General features: G+C 29.2%; 1 protein-coding gene across 1 annotated transcript in view; it reads right to left on the reverse strand.

Annotated features, from left to right (window-relative positions):
• The window catches only part of LOC135948654 (uncharacterized), a 210,233-nt gene that overhangs the window by 12,342 nt on the left and 176,771 nt on the right, over nucleotides 1-21,120 (reverse strand). Inside the window, exons 8-12 of the mRNA XM_065498027.1 lie at nucleotides 18,960-19,014; nucleotides 18,579-18,736; nucleotides 15,783-15,946; nucleotides 5,046-5,127; nucleotides 1,460-1,666 (exon numbers count right to left, since the gene is read on the reverse strand). Coding sequence (XP_065354099.1) covers nucleotides 1,460-1,666; nucleotides 5,046-5,127; nucleotides 15,783-15,946; nucleotides 18,579-18,736; nucleotides 18,960-19,014 — 666 coding nt within the window. The remainder of the gene's footprint in view (nucleotides 1-1,459; nucleotides 1,667-5,045; nucleotides 5,128-15,782; nucleotides 15,947-18,578; nucleotides 18,737-18,959; nucleotides 19,015-21,120) is intronic.

The raw sequence follows: 21,120 nt of genomic DNA on the forward strand, positions 1-21,120 counted from the left end.
ATTATTTTGTGGATTGAATTTAACAAACTTTCGCATGTAGATCGGGAAATTGCATACCATATTTCCTGAATTTTCTGCCAGTTCTTTCTTGTTTTTCAATTTTTCAGGTCCGAGTTTGTCTTTTACTATTTTCCATAGGATTTAAGTCTGGTTATTGAGACGGCCATTCCATAACATGAATTTTGTTATATAAAAAAATATTTTTTGGCAAGACCTGATGTGTTTGGGTCATTATCTTGCTGGAAGAGCAATTTTAAGGGCATATTCCATTCTGCATGTGGCTTTATAACATTCTCCAAAATATTTACATACAAGTGCTTATCCATATTTTCTTTAATCCAATAAATTGGTCCAACGCAATACCAAGAAGAGCATCCCCATTTAATAATATTTCCCTAATCATGTTTAAACGTTTTTGATTTTTGCCATTTTTTGGACGTCTAACCCATATCTTGTCATCACTACCAATTAAATTAATGGTCGTTTCGTCCGTCCACAACACATTTTGCCACTTCTTTATATTTTCTGGCCCACACCAATCCTTATGATTGCTCCTAGTTTTAAATGAAATATTGATAGTGATTCTATTGTAATGTCCGTCACTGTATATAAGGCTTGGACCTAAAATGGTTCAAAATCGGGAAAAATATTTCTTAATGGGAATTTTTTTTTATCAAAAAAAAAATTTTTTTTCATAAATTCTTTTTCCAAAAAAATAAATTTAAGTTTAAAAAAAAAATTGGAAATAATTTCAAAAAAAAAATTGGAAAAAAATTTAAAAAAAAAATTAAAAAACGAATTCGAAAAAAAAATCGAAAATAATTAAAATTTTGTTTATTTATAAAAATTGAAATATTTATTTTAAAGTATAATTTGTTGAAAGGTATATAAGATTCGGCACATCCGAAACATATAGCTTCTTACTTGTTAATTGTGCAATGGCTCATATTTAATGGAAATCTTTGGAAATATGAAGATACCTATTTTGTAATATCCTTTCATCATGGGCGGTTTTCTATGCTAGATCTTGTTTTGATGAGAAACGGATTTCTAGAAAAATCAGTATCATATTATATCATAAAGCAATATGTTGTTATATTTATATGAGATACGGATGGCTCTCTTAATTTGTGGAAATATTTACTGTTACACAAGTGCGTTGAAAAATGTAATCGTCAAAAATGATAAAAACTGTTCTAAAGTTGCAGTTTCACTTTTGATATTTTGGTCACATCTATAGCCAAACTAAATAGAATTTTGAAATTCTGGAGAACTTAAAATTTCATATACCAACGAAGACATGTACACAAAATATTATCGAAATCAGAAGTTTAAAGCACAAAAATTATTTTTCTTTTTTAATCAACTTTTGGTTTGTTTTGAAAAATTTTAAAAATCCCTAATGCGTATTGGTTTTTAAAAATTCAATTTTATTTACTAAAAAAAATTCCCCACTTACATGATGTACTGTGGCCTTTTGGCTCATTGTATTCGATTTAGTAGCTACGGCTCCATTCTTTTTAGCCTTGGCCGCCAGACTTGGTGGCAAAGCTCGTGTGGCACCAATATCTTCATAATCCGATGAGGGACTGGGTGACAATGAGGGCGATTCCCCAATGCCGCCGCTTAAAGTACGATAACGTGCCGTGCAATTGTTGGTAGAAATCTGAAGAGTAAAAGAGAGAAAGAATTATAGAGATTAAATGTAAAGAACATTAAATTTTCATTAAAATTTTGATTATTTGTGTAAGTAAAACGTTATATTTAAACATAATGTTATGCCACAGTATTTTTTAAACCACATTAATGTTGGTTTCAAAACTAGTTTTCTTTTACTCGGTTCTTTAACAATGTACTATATTTTCAAGAACAGCAAACTGACTCATATATTATTCACAAAAACTTAACAAATCTATGCAAAATACACAAAACGACAAAGAAAAGTATGCTAACTGGGAAAATTTGAAACCAGAAGTTTAAATTTTGGGCGATAAACATTTTAAAACATTTAAGCAATAAGCCCTAAATTGCAATCAATGAATGGCTATTGATTCTACATAAGCAATAATTATCCTTTTAAATAAATCCCATAACATGTTTGTACAATAATTTATGTTAAGCGTTTTCCGTTTTCCAGTCACCAACTATACACCTGAACCAGAGCATTACACATATTTTTTGTTATTTTTTTTTTTTTTTGTGAGGGTAAGAGAATTTAAACAATTTGCTTTCAACAAATGGCTACAATCACAACATTCAACTCTCAAGCAAATCGAAACAAAACAATTGAACAAAAGAAAGCAAAATGGCGAACTTGTGTCTGTCCGTCTGTCTGTCGGTGTACATTAAATGTGCGATGTTGCAGGTTTATATATATTAAACAGTATTTTCCTTTTTCGTGTTGTTCTGTTCATGCCACTAGACCGTCGTGGCTGAGTAGAAAAGAAAATATTGCTGCAATAACAAAACTTTGTTTGCTCAACTGCACTTTATCAATTTGGTGCAAAAGTGTATTTGTATATGTGAGTGCTTTTATATCAGTGTATGGGAATATGTGTTTAAGTTCTCATCTCAACCGTGTGATGAGAATGATGGTCCGTCCTCCTCGTCCATTCTGCTATTTTTTTTTCGGGTAAATTGTTAAGCTGTAGTAAAGTGTTTTGTTTGGGCATTAAGAGGCAACCCGAATAACAATAACAACAAAGGCGGACTTTTCAGATTATTTGCACTTGTGCCGTATATCCAGCAAGCATCGATAGGATAGCAGCAACATTAACACTTCAATTTAAAACTAATTCACAAATAAATTGTCATCATTATTTTTGTTGCAAAAGAACATTGTTGGAAAATACGAGCAACAAAGTGAACAAAATAAAAATAAAAAATGCAGTATGAAACATAAATATGTACGAGTATTTTTTCTCACAGGTGTTTAAAAACGATTTGCAAGAAAAACGAAACTTTGTTTTTTTGAATTGGTTTTAAAGGAAATCAGGTAAGTGTGCTATAATATGGTTGTGGCAAATTTTATGAAAGAAAATAAAGGCAATACAAATTTATTGTTTATTAAAATTTTGTGAAATTGTATTTTTGAGCAAAATACGAAAGGAATTTATTTTGGCAAAAAGGGCTTTCAGTGAAAAACCAGTTTTTTTTTAAAAAATTTAGTCATTTTTGTAAAAAACGGCACATGTTTCTAATCTAGAGCGGAAAACTTTCTGTTTTAACCTTTATTGCATGGAATCTTTTGCGTAAAAGTAGATTTTGGTGCAAAAAGTAGTTAATTTTTGTGCATAAACATTGCATCACCGTTTTGAAAAAATATCAAGTCTTTTTGTATCGTCTACGCAAACGTTTTCGCAAAATAAGTTGAAGAATAAGCAACACTGGTACCACAAAATAAACAATACCGAAATGAAATGTCAAAACATGTAAATAAAAACATTTTAAACACATTTGTTTGCGATGCGAAAACGGAGTAGAGGGTACCAATTGTTCAGTTTTTCTTTCGCATCGCAATAGAGAGTAACCCCCCAGCCGGATTCATCCAAAAGTAGTGAAATTGGGTACCATACAAATCGAAGCCGAGAGACCTTGAAAGACGATTTTGCATGTTCGAAAAGCGGCTTGAACGCTATAAAAGAAAGAAATTGTTGTATCGAATCATTACTTGCGATAATAAAAGGACTCATTACGATAACCCGAAGCGAAAGAGATCGTATGAGAAGCCCGACCAACCACCAGATTCGACAAAAAAGCCAAATATCCATGGCGCCAACGTAGTACTGTGCATTCGGTGGGACCAAACGGATATTGTCTATTACGAACTGCTGTAATCTCCCCAGACCATCAAGGGGAATTTGTATCGAATGCAACTGATTGGTTAGAACGAAAAACGCCCAGAATATGCGGCCACACGGAACTTGAACCGTTCGAATACTATTTTTTAATCGGCTTGATTCGTTCTTGGCCTCAAAAGATGAGCAGTTAGTTTGGCGCGGAATCCTTATGCTGCTAAAAAGATGGGAAAAGGTCATAGCTAACAATGGTCAATACTTTGAATAAATTTATATTGTCCAAATGTTTCAAAATAAAACCTAAATAATTTAAAAAATTACGAATTTTTAAGTTATACAGCAATAAATGCTACAAAAAATATCACTAATTTAACAAAATTTGTTCTACTGTGCACGTTTTTGAGAGGACAGTTAACAATTAAATAACAGATCAATTCTAATATTATAATTTATAAAGAAATTTGAAAAACTCGATGCGACTTTTTTAGTTTTCAATGATAAACATACACGCAGAGAAAAAATATAGTTGGGCATGGTTAATGTAACCATTTCAATATTGTTACAAGTTTTTTAACTATATTATAGTAACAGTAACCATTTACATGATTGTGGTAACCATAATATGGTTTATTTACGATTCACCTGATTGTATCAACCATATGGTTGCAGTAAACAAATATATGTTTGTGACAACCATTCATATGATGAAGGACTTATCATATTATGTTGCTCTCGGCTTAAGGCTTATCATAATCTAAGAACAACATATTATGATAAAATTATTCATCATAAATATGGTTGCCACAAACATATATTTGTTTACTGTAACCATATATATGGTTGATACAATCATGTGAATCATAAATTAACCATATTATGGTTACCACAATCATGTAAATAGTTACTGTGACTATAATATTGTTAAAAATCTTGTAACACTATTTAAATGGTTACAGTAACCATGCCCAATTATATTTATTCTCTGCGTGTAGAGTTTAGTTAAAAAATTACAATTTTTGACCATTACCTGAAGTAGGCTGCACGTTTATATCGATTTAAAAATGTGTTATTATTAATTTTAAAACCTAGTTCGTGTTGAAATATGTAAAATTATTACAAATCTTTAATTATTTCATCCGCACTGTTTCATATTAAACTTAATAATTCAATCTACTTCCAATTAGTGTGCCTTAAGATGTGTCTTATAAAAATTAATTCAATTTATAAATCAAAAATTCAATTACTTACCGATACTGTACTAAGGCGGGATGTAACACTTTGTAAATCTGATATAGAGCCTGCATAATCACCACTCTCTCTGTCATGTGATCTAAAAATGTAAAGATAAAGAAAAGAAAACACAATAGAATATAAAAGATAAGTAAAATTAAATAATTTCTTAATACACAATAATAAATTGTTTTCCATTTAATAACATAAATTTAGAGCTGAACACAAGAATGCCAAAAATCCTCAAAAAATAATTTCAAACAACAACAACAGCAATACAAAAATTGACCACTTAAGTATCTTAACAATGACAATCATTTGACTTTCTTTAAATTGCTGTCAGTTTAGCAAATAAAATAAATGTCACTGGCAGACACACGTACACACACAGCTACACAAAATAAGGACCCTTTTTCATTTTCTTTTTTAACTCGAATGCTTAAAAACTAAATAAAACAAACATCTTTTGCTTTTACTAACTGGCAGCAATTGGGCTGTAAGACGTTCGAAAGAAATACATCTTGTCTAATTCATCATAGAATCATTTGTATTCTGCTAACACTCTTATAATTTTGACCAAGTGACATGGCAACAACAACAAACTGACACAAAAATAGATTTCTTTAAAGGAAGAAGAAGAAAAAATAACTCAGGAACAGGCTGCTGTAGGAGCAGTTAAGAGAAGGTTGAGGGGTGAAAAAAAGGTTAAGGTATCAAAGGATTAAGCAGGTTTCAATAATCCGTATAAATTACCTTAGAACTTGAATCTACAAAATAACAGTCAGCCAAAAGAGTCAAATACATAAAAACACAGAAATATCCATACAAACAGATAAACCAACAGACAGACACTTTAACAAACAAACAAATAAATAACCCAGTCATCATCCACAGTAATACCAACTAGTATGTAGAACTGTATAATAATAGAAAATCTTAACAATACTTAGTATCTGTAGGTGTATGAGTATGAGTATTACTGTCTATGTGAAGGTGTGGGTGTATGAATCTAGTAGTTATTGTCTGTTATCTTTAACAAACAGAGAATTTCTTATTTGAAGAAGTTTGTTCCATTTAAGTGTTGGGTTTTTAGTATTTTCAAGTGTTTTCTGGCTTTTCTTTTAAATCTTTTTTATTTTTCTCTTTAAATTTTTTGCTGTTGGTCAATAATAACATCAACAGCCAACATACATTTACAAGAAACAATCTAGAATGGAAAACCAAAGTAACCCTACAAAAAAAAAAAAAAAAATCTAACAATAATAATCAAAACCATTCAAAGTCATCAATTTCGAATTGTGAACGTACAGACAGACACAATTACATACTCTTTCTTACATACAAATGTGGTATTTCATTCATACTCACGCCCTTCCATTAATACCAACCATTTGCTTGAAATCTATCTAAAGTCCAGCAGATACTATAACAAACTCACACACACACACGTGCTTACATATTTTTTTGCAACATCAACCGATTTGTATCTTTTAGCAAACACCAATAACACACATACATACATACACTCTACATATTTATCAAGAAAATATAAGTTCAAAAACTTCTAAAGTTGTTTTGTGGGAAAAGTGTGCGGAGAGAAAGAGCGGAAGACAAAAATTGTACTAATGAGAACTGGTATGGAGGCTATGCTATACACTCCTGAAAGTATGCTGTTACATTTTGTTTGCAGCATGCTGAGCCGAAATATGCAGTTAAAGTGACCAAACTTGTGACATCCATGCTTTTTTATACTACACATTTATATTTGTACTTTAAATCTGCAAATTTAAAATTTTTTGAAGGCCTCCTGAAAACTTTTATTAATTTGCTGTTTTCCGCTTACAAACATTTATTTCAATAATTTTTGAACTCTAGCTCTTCAGTAAGTTGCCATAATTCTTCCAAGTGTGTTGAGTCTAGACCATTTTTACTATAATAATTATAATTATGGTTTTTAAAATTGTTGCATTTCATAACTTCCATTGGATCTCTGTCAATTCTATTTGATAGACATTAAATGAGTATATTATAAAAAGTCCTTAAGTGGGACGTTTTCCTCCAGTTTTTAAAACTATCATATTCTGTTGTTGTTCAGGTAGAGATGCCAAACGGGGAATCCCGTTCCCGAAAAAACCCGTGATTTTTTAATTTTAAATCCCAGGATTTTCGGGTTTTTCCAAATCCCGTTTTTCATAAATAAATAGGGGAAAATGTCATTTTTGTCTGCCTTTTTCATGCAAAAATGTTTTTCGGCAGCAGCATATGTCGGAAACAAAATTCGTTACAGAATGATAGACGAAACCATAGATACAATAGTGTGCTTTTTAGTGTCTAATGAATATTAATTGCTAAATAAAAAAGTTAATTTCAATTGTAAAGACATAATTATGTACGTTTCATTCTTATAATTTTCGGGATTTTAGATTTCCCGAAAATCCCGAAACCCTGGGTCGGGACTTCGGGATTCTTTACCAAATCCCGATACCCTGAATATAGCATCTCTATATTCAGGGTATCTCAGTTAAATGTTTAGCTTTTATTTTGAAACATTTGTACAATATAAATTTATTCAAAGTATTGCCCATTGTTAGCTATGCTAGGAAATCTTTCTGGGAACATACATATGTATTCCAAGCCAAAAGAACTGTTCAACGTGACCAAGAACGAATCAAGCCAATATCGTATACTCTGTTCCAAAGTGAAGCAAATAGTAGTCGGACAGGGCACGGTCTGGACTATAAAGTGGGTGAGGCAAAACTTCTCCACCACTTCATTCTAAATACTTTTTAACAGGTATTGCAACATGTGGCCGAGCGTTGTCATGATGGAATATTACGGTTTCATGTCTGGCCGCATATTCTGGATGTTTTTAGGCCAATGCTCGCTTCAAATGAATCAGTTGCGTTCATTATAGGTTCTCTGTGATGGTCTGGCCAGCAGCTCATAATAAATAGGGCCATTTTAGTCCCACCAAATACATACCCCATTACATATACGCTATGGATACTTAGCATTGTTGTCGATTCAGCTGGTTGGCCGGGCTTAGGTTTCGGGTTATCGTAATGGATCCATTTTTCATCGTAATGACTCGGTGTAAAAATGGTTTTCTTTTATAGCGATCAAGCAGCATTTTAGACATATAAACTCGTCTTTCAAGGTCTCTCAGCTTCAATTCGTATGGTACTCAATTTTCCTGCTTTTGAATGAATCCTGCTGCTTGCAAACGTTTTGAAAATGCTGATTGAGTCGCTCTCAATGATTTTGCAAGTTCTTGTTGAGTTTGATAACAATCTTCATGGAGTAATGCCTCCAATTCTTGATTTTCAAACTTTTCTGACTGGCCTGGGCGATCTGTGTCTTCCGTGTCAAAATCACCACTTCTGAACCGCACAAACCGCACGTTGAAACCGATAAAACACATTCAGCATAAGCTTTGGCGAGCAATCGGTGTGGTTCAGCGTCACTTTTATTTCAAATTAAAAAAGCAAAGCCTACATGCATATGGCGCAAAATTAGACATCTTCAATAACCAAGTGATATTTCAAAATGACATATTAGTTATTAATAACAAAAACCGCGTTCAGAAGATAAGTTATCAAACAACCAATGAATTTGTTTACCATTTTCAGAATTTTGAGTTGTTTTTTTTAGTGAAAAAATTAAAAAAAAAATATGTTTGCTGGAGAAATACACACAGATTGTTTAAAGTTACTTAAATATCATATACCACTCGAAAGGCCACAGTTTCTTCTTTCTAAATCCGCTAAGAAACTTCAGATGAGTTCAGTTGATATTCAACTAAGTTACTGGCTTATAACACAGTTTTTTGTAATTTTGATCTTGAAGATTTTTGATTTTATATGTTCACAATATTTGTTCTTTATGACAAGTGCTACAACTTTGCCCCAGAGAGTAAATCAAAATTCCGAACTGTTTGCAAGATATGAGCCTGAGAAAATGATCATTTTTTGCAAAAAAATATTCAACTAAGTTACTGGCTTATAACACAGTTTTTTGTGATTTTGATCTTGATGATGAAGTTGTTTTGATTTTATATGTTTACAATATTTGTTCTTTATGACAAGTGCTACAACTTTGCCCCAGAGAGTAAATCAAAATTCCGAACTGTTTGCAAGATATGAGCCTGAGAAAATGATAATTTTTTGCAAAAATGACATCGAGGCCCCAAATCTTTGGAGGCCCATGAAAAAAAAGTGCATGACTTTTTGGTCTTTTATCACGTAGTGGTGTCCGTATATGGTTATATTTCCATATTTTCATGACTCAAAAAATTACACACAGTGTAATGAACGAAAACGGGTTTTTTAACTCAAGATGGAGGAGGTGTTTGGAAAATTCTACTTCATTATTTTTTGTATCACAGTGTAATTTATCAATTATTAATTTTTTCGAGAATATTCCAAGTATTTGTTAGTGTTACACTTCATTTAAATTTGAAACTAGAAAATATTCGGGGATTTGAAATTCTCATTACTTTGAATTTCATTTCGCTTTAGTTACAAAGCTATTTTTCTTTGAATTTATTTATAACCTACAATCTAAGGTTGATTGTATTTTGTACAAAACTCAATATTTTTGTTTACATTTGGATAAAGTCTGAATACAAACTGAAAAAAGTCAATCTTTACTTAATATGTATTTTACTTTACTATTATGAGTTTAACTTTTGACCCTTATTGTCTTGATCCTTTGATCTTTTATATAAAAATCTCTAAAGATTTCTCCCCTACAAAATACCAAAAAAAAACTGTTGCTTTAATACTCGTTCCCCCGAAAAAATCCAACATTTTGTGGTTGTTATTTTAATAAAACTTTATTTGCCATATATAAAACTATATACAATTTCTTTTTTCTGTGGTCACCCTTTTGTCAGTTACAGCCGTTTTTACAACAAATGTCTAACTAACACCAACAACAATTCTACAAAAAGTAACCATAGACGACTACAACAATAAAACAAGTAAAATAAATACATTTGTACTATAAACGAATACATTTAAAGATTTTCACACATATAAACCCATACATTTGTACATTCACTCTCATTCATATAAATACATTCAAAGTTATAACAATAAAAATTGTATCAATATTTAACGTAATCAACCACATGTGTGTTGTATGTAGAGAAGTTTTCTCTTTACTTTTTTTTTAAATGTATGGGTGTTGCAGAGTGGTTATTGTATAGAAATATTATATAAACATTAGGATGCTGCCAAAAGTTATGGATTAAATTTGTTTCAAACTTTTAATATAATATATTAATATATAGTAAAAGTTGTTTGATATTTTAAGAAATGGTGTTTTAAAGAAAATTAAACTTTTATTTGAGTTGAAAACATTGAACCTATTTTCTTGGGGCCAACGTAATGTACATTTGTATATGTAAGTACTAAATATTTTAGCATGTATATGTAAACATGTATTGTATTAAGTTATGTAGATGTGTGTGAGTGTTTAAGTCTATATTTGATTGTTTCACTTTGGGTTTTTATTTATTTTTTCGTATTTCAGCACGTATTTACGCATACATACTCACACATGTACTGACACATGCAAAGGAGGTTAGTCTGTAAACTAATTTCAAAATCTAGCTTTAAAAAATATGTAATAATAATGTTTGGGTCAATCATAATATGATTAAGATATAACCCTAACATGATCATATCAAAAATGTTTATGTAATAATATTATGATTGAGGTGGAATCATTATATGGTTGCACACAATCATATTATGGTTGGACACAATCATATTATGGTTGGACACAATCTATTACGTTTGTTAATCTATTGTAATATGATTATCGAAAAAACAAATAATTATAAGAAAATATTAAATTACGGTTAAGTAGGATCATATTATGATATTTTATGATGCACACTAGACCGTCTCAGATTTTCCCCTTTTTTTGAAATTCCATGCACATCGATTTTCTTAATCTACTCTAAAAATGTTGGTGTATAACACTATCGTTTCTTTTTCGTTTTTTAGGCAGATTTTCCAAAAAATGGAAAATCTTGCTTTAGTAATTTGCCTCTAACTCAAGCAGTTCTTAACAAATTTGAACATAATTACATGCTATAGAAAGCTAATTAAATTTAATAAATGTTTTTTAAAGCAACATTGCCATTTTGTTCGATGATTTTTTATTCATAGCATTACAAATTCAGATTTTCAAATACTAACTTATTTCTTTTTCAGTTTTGCTTACCTTTTCTTATATAAAAACTGAACGAGGAAAATTTTTTTATTCTGTAAATGCAGTATGGTAGGAAATTTTAAAATAAAGATTTTGATGTTAATAACAGTAGCATTATGTTAAGAAAACTGCAGTTTTAGTTGAAATGATGAATTGACTAAAGTTGTTTATTTGTAAATTTGCTTCAATTTCATAAATACATTAATATAAAGTAAGAAGAGATTTATATTCAAATTAGCTAGAATTGTACTTTTGTTGGACGAAATGGCAATATTTTTGAAGGACGGTCAAAGGGATTCCCGCAATTTCTAAAAATTGAAGCGAATATTCCAAAAATAGTATTTTTACAATTTTTCCAATAGGGCCCATATTTCCATGAGGGCTGGGAAAATTCTTTATGGTTAATATGGAACACATCGAGGTTTCCAAAAATGCTTCCCGATTTCTGAGCCCAGCTTTGGGATTTTTGAAATTTTGATAAAAAATAGTTTAAATTCCGAAAGGCGTAGGGGCCTTCCTTTTTGCCAGCCTCACCACCCAGTTTGGTGAAGTTTGGTAAAAAAATCACCCAAAAAAACTTGTAGGTAAATCGGTTGGGGTTAAGACGTGCAGCCAGAACTCTGAAGTTTTGAGTTTTGAGAAAAAATGCATTTTTTCAGTTTTTGTAAAAATTTTGCCATTAAAAAATTACTTTTAAAAAATACAACTTTTTAACGGCAGTTTCAAAACTCCATTTTCAAATATTGAAAAATTTTGTAAAACAAATTTCAGAATTTTTTTATCATCTCATTGGGATTTATTTAGAATATAATAGGGAATAAAAATATGAAAAATTATGAAAATATCTTATAGTTTTTCCGTACCTGCGATTTAAATTAAATGTCCAAAATCCAACTTTCGAAATATGGGACATGTTTTTTATACCAAAATGTTTTCCGTACAAATACCTTACAGAAAAACATAAAATTTGTATATACATATGTTTTAAAAGAAAGTTTTTTTTATTAAAAACAAGTTAAGTCTACTATTTTTTGAATTTTTAAATGGAAAATTGTTTATTTTTGGATCCATAATTGATATTTCTCTGAAATCGTTTGTATATAATTGTCAATTTAGTTGTCTAACTAACAAACAAAATCGTTTCAGTCTAAAAGTACGTCCTATATTTTTAAAAAAGCGGTCCAAGGTATGGCAAAATTTTTGAATTTCAAATTTCAAGTGCCTTTAACTCGGAAATTGAAGACCTAGCCGAGCGCTTTTCAAAAATATAAAAAATCTATAAAATCAGATGGGAAACAAAAGAATTGAGCCCCCTGGAGCATTTGTAGGGTTCATTTTAATAACTTAAACTCTAATACTCCTTGTCTACGCTCACGTCAAATTTTATAACGATCGGCTGGTCTAGCCGTTTAGAAATTCCAGATTTATTAACAAAAAAATTTGATTATGTCCCACTGTGAATACTAAGCACATTTATTTGAAAAATATGCGTTACGAATTCTTAAAGAGCTTTTGAGTCAGCCCTCCTACATTCACAGAATTAAAGTAATATCTAAAAACTTCCGTCAGATACACGTACACATTTGAATGAATGAACACAAAATATACAAATGGACACAAAACAAAACACCTTTTTTTGCAGCTTCTTCTAAATACGCAACAGCAACAATAACAAAAAAAGAAGGATATGAGTTTTAAATACACAAACACAAACGTGCATAAAAGTATAACTAAGCTTTTATTTATATAATATCTGGCATGAGTCAGGGTCAGTGGCTGGTTCTAAGGCTAGAGAGGGGTAAGAAAAAGGAAAAACCTAACCTATCATTTCTATAAAAGATGAAAAACTACCACAACACAACAGCTACATACACATACAACTTTATTTAAATAGAAATATATAAAAAAAAACAGAAACTACAATAATATGAAAAACTTTTATTTTAAAATTCACACACTCTCTTACACACAAAAAACCATTCAAAAGATTAATTAATTTGGGCAACAAAAACCTAAAAACGTACAATAAATACCAAATAAAATTAAAATGAAAAAAAAACTATTTATTGTATTATTTTTTCTCTTCTCCTGCAAAGTGTTGAACATGTAAAAGTTTTGTGTGTTTGTTTTGAGGCTTAGTAATTGAATTTAATTTTCTTATGGTAATTTGCTGCTTTGAATTGTTTGTTTGTATCTTTAATTTACACAAAATTAAACACAACCATGTAATCACACAAATAGTTAGTCCTAAATACTTATAGAAAAACTATCAAAATAAATTTTGTATTTATTTATTGAAAGAAACCCTAGAAAACAATTGAATCAACACACATACAAAAAAACCTTTAAATAAAAGGTAATAAATCTTGGGCTTGTAAAGTTTTACTTTTTTATTTTTGGTAGTGATTTAAATGAAATTGGGTAAGATTATACAGATTGCTGGTATTACCAAGGTCAGCTACAGGTTGCCAAAGATTACGAACTACATACATTTAAGCAAACAAACGCCCACATTTACTTAAACACACTCACACACACACACTCAACTTTCTAACATGTTAGTTTAAATAAATGTCTATTATTTGCTATAAGGATGATTTTGCTCTTAAAACACAAGAGTGTTAAAATTTATTGTAGCAAGTTAAGGGTTGCAAGCAAACCTAACAAAAACCAAAAGAAATACCCTTTAGTAGTAGTAGTAAATATGTTTAGAGGTTTCTTTTAACAAAAAGGGATTTCAACCACATTAAGTGCCCAAATTTAATATTAGAGTGGTATGTTTGTTATAAATCTTCTTTGATCATTATGCTATATTTTTTCGGGGGTTTTCTTGCTGGTTTATATTACAGTTTCTTTTTTTGTTCATGTAAGGTCTGTGTAAAATGAGAAACTTAGAAAAAAAGACACACGGAAACGGAAATTATAGGACACACTTGTTAGTTTTAAATTGAATGTGTCCATAATGGTAGTATTAGGATTAAAAATCTGTTTTATTTAAATTAAATCAAATCATAAAAAAAAAATACACAGATGTTAGAGGAAAGCCCTAATAAAATAGGCAACAAAATATGGTAAAATAGTTAAATTTAACTTTTGTGATTTAAATTTAGTTTAAATATTAAAATATTTTCAGGAAATATTGGATATTGACATGAAATTACTAATTATTATACTTAGAAGTGGTTTTGTAATAACTTGAAAATAATTTAATTTTGCTAAGATTTAAAAGTGTCCTTTAAAAGGATACTTTTTTAAAAGGGTACTTTTTTAAAAGTGAATTAATTAAAAAGTGTACTTTTTTTAAAATGGTATTTTTTTTAAATGGGTACTTTTTAAAAGGGTACTTTTAAAAAAGTACTGTTTTAAAAAGTACCCTTTTAAAAAAGTACCCATTTAAAAAGTACCCTTTTAAAAAAAAAATACCCTTTTTAAAAAAGTACCCTTTTTAAAAAAGTACCCTTTTTAAAAAAGTACCCTTTTTAAAAAAGTACCCTTTTTAAAAAAGTACCCTTTTAAAAAAGAACCTTTTTAAAAAAGTACCCATTTAAAAGGATACTTTTTTAAAAAAGGTACATTTTTAAAAGGGTACTTTTTTAAGAGGGAATTTATTTAAAAGGGAACTTTTTTAAAAGGGTACTTTTTTAAAAAGGGTACTTTTTTTAAAAGGGTACTTTTTTAAAAGGTACATTTTGAAAAGGGTACTTTTTTAAAAGGATACATTTTGAAAAGGGTACTTTTTTAAAAGGGTACTTTTTTAAAAGGGTACTTTTTTAAAAGGGTATTTTTTTAAATTGGTTCTTTTTTAAAAGGGAACTTTTTCAAAGGGCACTTTTTTAAAAGGGTATTTTTTTAAAAGGGTATTTTTTTAAAGAGGTACTTTTTTAAAACTGTACTATTTTAAAAAGGTACCTTTTTAATTAATATTTTCAGCCCTAGAAAAATTTACATATCACACTGGTTCCTCTAAAGAGCGTCAACTCAAAATTTTAAAATGTTCAGTAGAAGCAAAAAACTATTTTTTTTCAATACATTAGAATGAAACAACTGTACGGATACAACTGTATTTTTTGGCGCAAGAGTAGAGAAAATGATAGCAGATTTTTACAGTGGGCACATCGATTTCTTGCCAAATGTGATAACTGAAAAATTTTGAGTTGACGCTCTTTAGAGGAACCAGTGCGATATGTATGTCGGAAATTCTCCTGTCAAAGACCTAACTCAGTTGCCAAAATTCTAAGTGGAGAGAATGTATTAAGTAGTATAAAAAAGCTATTTGAAAAACAACAAAAACAACACCCGTATGTCTGATTATTTTTTTTATGGTTGAGTTTTTTTTTCTAGTTTCCGTCATACTTATTCAAAAAGATAACTGAGTTAGGTCTTTGACAGGAGAGCTTCCATTATATGTGTATTTATCTATGGTTCAATTATTCTTAAATGTTTGTTTAATTTCGAATTCTCTTAATTTATTTAAAATCGTTTTAATAACATTTGACGACAAACAAGTTTAACTATATTTTTTGTTCAACTTACCTTGCATGGGTTAAAGGAATTATTGTCGGTGGATTTGGTGGTTGTTGAGGTACGATTAGACCTCTTCTCGGTGGTCCTCTCATTGGTAGTGATATATCGCCGGCGGATCTTAATGATATGACACCAGTACTCTCACGATTTGAGGAGAAACGTACACGGCCGCCCTGCAAATAACAACAAAATAAATAGATAAAATATGATACATTTATAAAAGTCTTAAATTTAATATAAAATTGAAATCATTGTGTCAATAGCAATTTTTGTTTACTTAACAAATGCACTGAAAAAAGTACATACATATTTCTTAAAACTAATGCATTCAATTGGAAACACATACACAATATTTTCCATTTTCTCTGCTTAAATATTTAAAATGTTTGTTGCCTTTGTATTAAAATTAAATGGTGCAACAGCAGAACATATTTTTATGAAATGTGTCAAATTAGATGGATGAATTCACAAAGAATTCTTAACATACAAAACACACACACACTACAAATATTTGAACTATTTTTTTTTTATTCAAGTTATAACAGGGTTACCTAACTAATTTTTCTTGTTTTATTGACGGTCTTTGTGTTTTTACTCAATACCTAAGTTCTTCAAGTTTCTCCAACCCACATACACCTGCCTGTTCATATTTATTTGCAAAAAAAATATCTAAATTTGTACTGCATACTTTAGGGAGCTTTTTTATTACTCAAAAATTTTACCCGGAATTTTTGAATTTTTTTTCTTTACAAACCATTTCCTGCCGTTCTCACGTGATGCCATTACATACATGGACCATTTCTTTTTTATATATATAGATAATAGTTAAATACATAACACAACGACAGTCGGTATCTTAGCCTTCATCTCACCCTTGTGTATAAAACTACACAAAATTTATATTTTTGATACATTTTAAAACAATTGTTTACATTAACTATTGATTGACTAAAAACTAATTTTTGATAACGAGATATTTAAATGTGATGTTGCTTACCCTGGTGTGTGGTTTTCCACACTTATGTTAATGTAAATGTAATGTTTCTGCTAAAAAAGTTTCATATATATTTGAAAAATAAGATAATTTCATGTAAAAGATAAATATGGTAAATCATGATTTTGACATGCTAGTTAGAGCAGAATACCGTATGTGTGGAAAACAACACATCATGAGATTAATGGTACATTGTCACAAAAAAAAAATGTTGGCACAAAAATCTATTTTCCCCTTAAAAATATCGAGAATAACTATCTGAAAATAAAGTCAACAAGTAGTTCTTTCTCAATATTTTATTTTATCTGTCTGTAGAAATACTTTCTTTACATCAAACACAACTGGAGCTAATGTTTTTTATGTGATATTTCAATCGTCTGGCAACATCTTCTAAAAATATTAACCAAACCATAAATTTTTTTGCACATTTAATATTTCTATTTGATTTTTTTTTTTTTGTAGATTTAAAGACCTTTCAATGTATGAATAGTATATCATGACAATCCAACCTGACATGTGAAATATGATAGAAAAGAAAAACTTTCATTCAACACATTTTACTCTCCCTCTCTCCCACTTTTTCATTTTAATATTTTCATTTTTTCGTTTATAAAAAAATTGAAAGAATAAAATTGTGCAAAACATTTATATTGAATAAATGTTGCCAAAAGAAACAAAAACTACAACGAAATATTTTGTTAAAAAAAAGTCAATTCTTTTACTCGTATTTTTAACAAAAACTAGAGACTTTGTAGCCAAATAGAAAAAAAAATGTACTAAATACATACATACAAAGTAACACTGTATATATGTTGGTATATGTATGTGTGTGTGTGTGAGTATGTAATACATTCTGACTATTATATATAGAAGTATTATTTTATTACATATGTAATGCTTAGTTGATCTGACAACATTTGTTAAGAAAACTTTTCGTTATTTTTTGGCAAAAGAAGATTTGTAGGGGACGCATTTTGTTGCTTATTTTTGTGCAGCTTGTCAAAAATATATAGATACATATGTATTCATTTATGTATGGTTGTCGAAAAATGTTGGTTTTATAAATGTTCATTAGCAGGGTTCCAAATAAAATTAAAACTTTAATAGATAAGATCTGCCTGAACATTAGAGGCCCCCCTAATGTTTATACGAATATTTTAGTCAGTATTGTGGGAACTTTATTTGTCAAGTAAAAAAATGAAATATTTAGAACAGAAAAAACTGTATATAGTTCAATTGCTTTTATTTGCTAAATTATATTGTATATGTATGTGAAAGTAAGCGTGTATATGTCAATATATATTGAGAGAGAGAGAGTTAAGTTGACATGTTCGAATGAGTAGTTGTATGGAAGAAATTTGGCATAAACTTATCTTGTTTGTTTATTTGTTTTTGAACAACAATTTTGTTTAGCGTACAAGTATGCAGTTGCAAGCATTTAAGATGTTGCAAACAAAAAAAAAATAAAAGAAATTGAATAGTTTTGTGAAATGTTCAATATAGTTTTTATGGTTTACTTTGTTTTAATATTTTAAATTTAAAGTAAATTTATGTTGACATAAGTTATTTATGAAAAACATACAATTTAAGAGAATTAGTACAAACTTTCCATTTAGATTTTATTATTTAATTAGTTGTTGTTTTTAAGGTAAACAGAATATTGCTAGATCACCTTTGATTTTAGATTTATAGAAAGTTTAAACAAGTTTAATCATTTAATCCATATTTAAACATATGTTTAATAAATTGGAAGATTAAACTCGGTTTATTATTTAAGCATAAATAATATAATTTTCATTATTTCAATTTACCTGTATTGTTGCTGCTGGACCACAATTAAGGCCCGACATGAGAAAATCATCGGGATCACTTTCATATGGTGGCTCATCGTACCAGTGTCCTTGCGGGTGAATGCCACTAACAGCATAATGGGGACCACGCAAAGCATCATCATACATATAAGTGTCATCTAGAACATGAAATAAATAATAAAAATTAATACAAAACATAACACAACGTAATAAAATAATAAAATATACATATGTATAGAGAGAAATAAAGAGAAAATATGTATTTAATGTTGGCTGCATAAAAATGCAATATAAAACATATGACAAATGCAATAAATTTCATAAAATAATAATAATAATAATAATAGAAATGAAATTAATGTACGAATATCATAAACTTACCAATTTTACCCTCTCTGCTCATTTGCAATAAGCCCTTTCGTATGTCACGCAGGATCTGTAATAAATATGGAAAAATAAATGAAATTAAAATAAAAATTCTATAAAATTGCCATGAAATGGGGAAAAATAAATATAGAAAACTGTTTTCAATGGGGAAAAACCACAAAAATAACGTAGAAGAGTGTTTGGAAAATGTTTTTTTTCTTTCGTTTTGCAAACAAAAAAAATAATAAAAATGCTGGTTTTTACATTTTCAAATGCAGTGACACACACAAATTCCTCTGCTTAAAGGCAGAAATATTAAATAAAATAGAAATTTATTTAAAAAATATACATTTATAGTTAAATACAATTATTACTGCCGTTTTGTGTTTTGCAAATAAAAATCTAAATTTAATGATTCCTAGTGTTTGTTTATATAAATGAGAAAAAGTAAACGTGTGAGTCAGTGAGTGTAAGTGTGAGTGTAGTTGGTAATTCTCGAGTAGTGAGTTTGTAATAGAAATCAATGGTATACAAGCATAATAAAATAATAAAATAATAAAATTGATGTTAAATTTATTGCTTCTTTTACTCTGTGTATGTGTGTGTGTGAGTTGCATAGAAAACTTTTAAATTTTTTTTTATACGATTTTCTTCCTTCACTATGTACTTTGCTTTCTTTGACTATGAAATTTACTGCAACTACAACTATTGCAACAACATAGAGTAGATTTAGTGCACTATGGGGAAAACAAGGAAAATTTGGCAACAAACATAATCGCCGCTACTGGTTTCTTATCAACATGATTGCCGCCATCATAAACATGACTGCCACAAACATCCACTTCATTATTACAATCATATATTTATTATTTAAATTATTGCGCCAATTGTAATGAGTTATATTTCAACAATCATATTGACATGATTACCACAAACATATACTTAATTACTACAACCATATATGGGCATTTCCACAGTTCAGAACGCGACATTCGTACGCCTTTGAAGTGAAAACAAGATAAAGAAATCTGTAAAATTAGTTTTCTTATATACACTATTCGATAGCCTAAGGACTAGGGTATTCAATTAATCGGGTTTCTGGTTTAATCGGTTAATCGAGCAAATAATTAATCGGGGTTTAGATTTAATCGGTTAATAATCGGTTAATTTTAAATTATTCGATAAACCGAATAATTTATATTTAAATGTTAAACTGAAACTAAATCACGAATTTTGTGTACTTATTGAAGTATTTTAGTAATAAAAAGAACAAAAACATAAAAAATAAACAAAACATAACAATTCAACCAAAAAGTAAATAATTTTCTTTAGTTTTAATAAAACTCGTCTTGGAAAAAACTCTCACGCTGATTGTAGATGTTGGAGAAATCGAAAGTAAGACAAGATAAAGAATATCCAATTTGTCAGTTATTTATTTAGTTTTTTCTAAGCATATAAAATCCTCCATTATACCATTGGAGTCCTTTTTGGACTTTTTAGATTTTAAATACTTTTAATAATTTCGATAAGTTGTGAAAAAAACTCGTTTTAGTAGTGTCTCCAGTTTTGTCTATTATTATGTTCTCATCCGACAATTACATGTAAATTAAATATATCAGTTATTATAATACTCACTAAACATATTTCTTGAATGTTCGAAAAAATATGTAATTTTACTTTGACATTTGTATTTGAATTAAAATGGAAAATTAAAAACAAACAAATTATGTTAAAGTGCAAAAAAAAGAAATTTCGGTTAATCGGTTAACCGACACAAATTAATCGGTTTATTCGTTATTTGAAAATCGGCAATTTTGAATTATTCGAACAGTTAACCGACCAAAATTAAGCGGTTAACCGATTGAATACCATACTAAGGACTGAGATCGAAAAAATCTTAAATACATAAATGTTAATAAAAATGGAACCACTAAACTTAGAGTTTTGATTTTTTTTTATTTGTTTAAAATTATTATTTCAATTTACATTACAGTTCTAATCAATAGTGATGAATTAATGAAGCTTTTCCGGAAACTATTACATTAAGGTATCTATTGAGCTTTCTGTCACTTTCTTCGAACACGTGACACCTAGTGACAGGATGCCAAATCAGACCAAAAATAACTGGACACGTCAAGAAGTCTTATTAATGGTAGCATCCTCTTTTGTAAACATT

The sequence above is a fragment of the Calliphora vicina genome, chromosome 1 (genome assembly GCF_958450345.1).
Source record: "Calliphora vicina chromosome 1, idCalVici1.1, whole genome shotgun sequence".
NCBI classification, from domain to species: Eukaryota; Metazoa; Arthropoda; class Insecta; order Diptera; family Calliphoridae; genus Calliphora; species Calliphora vicina.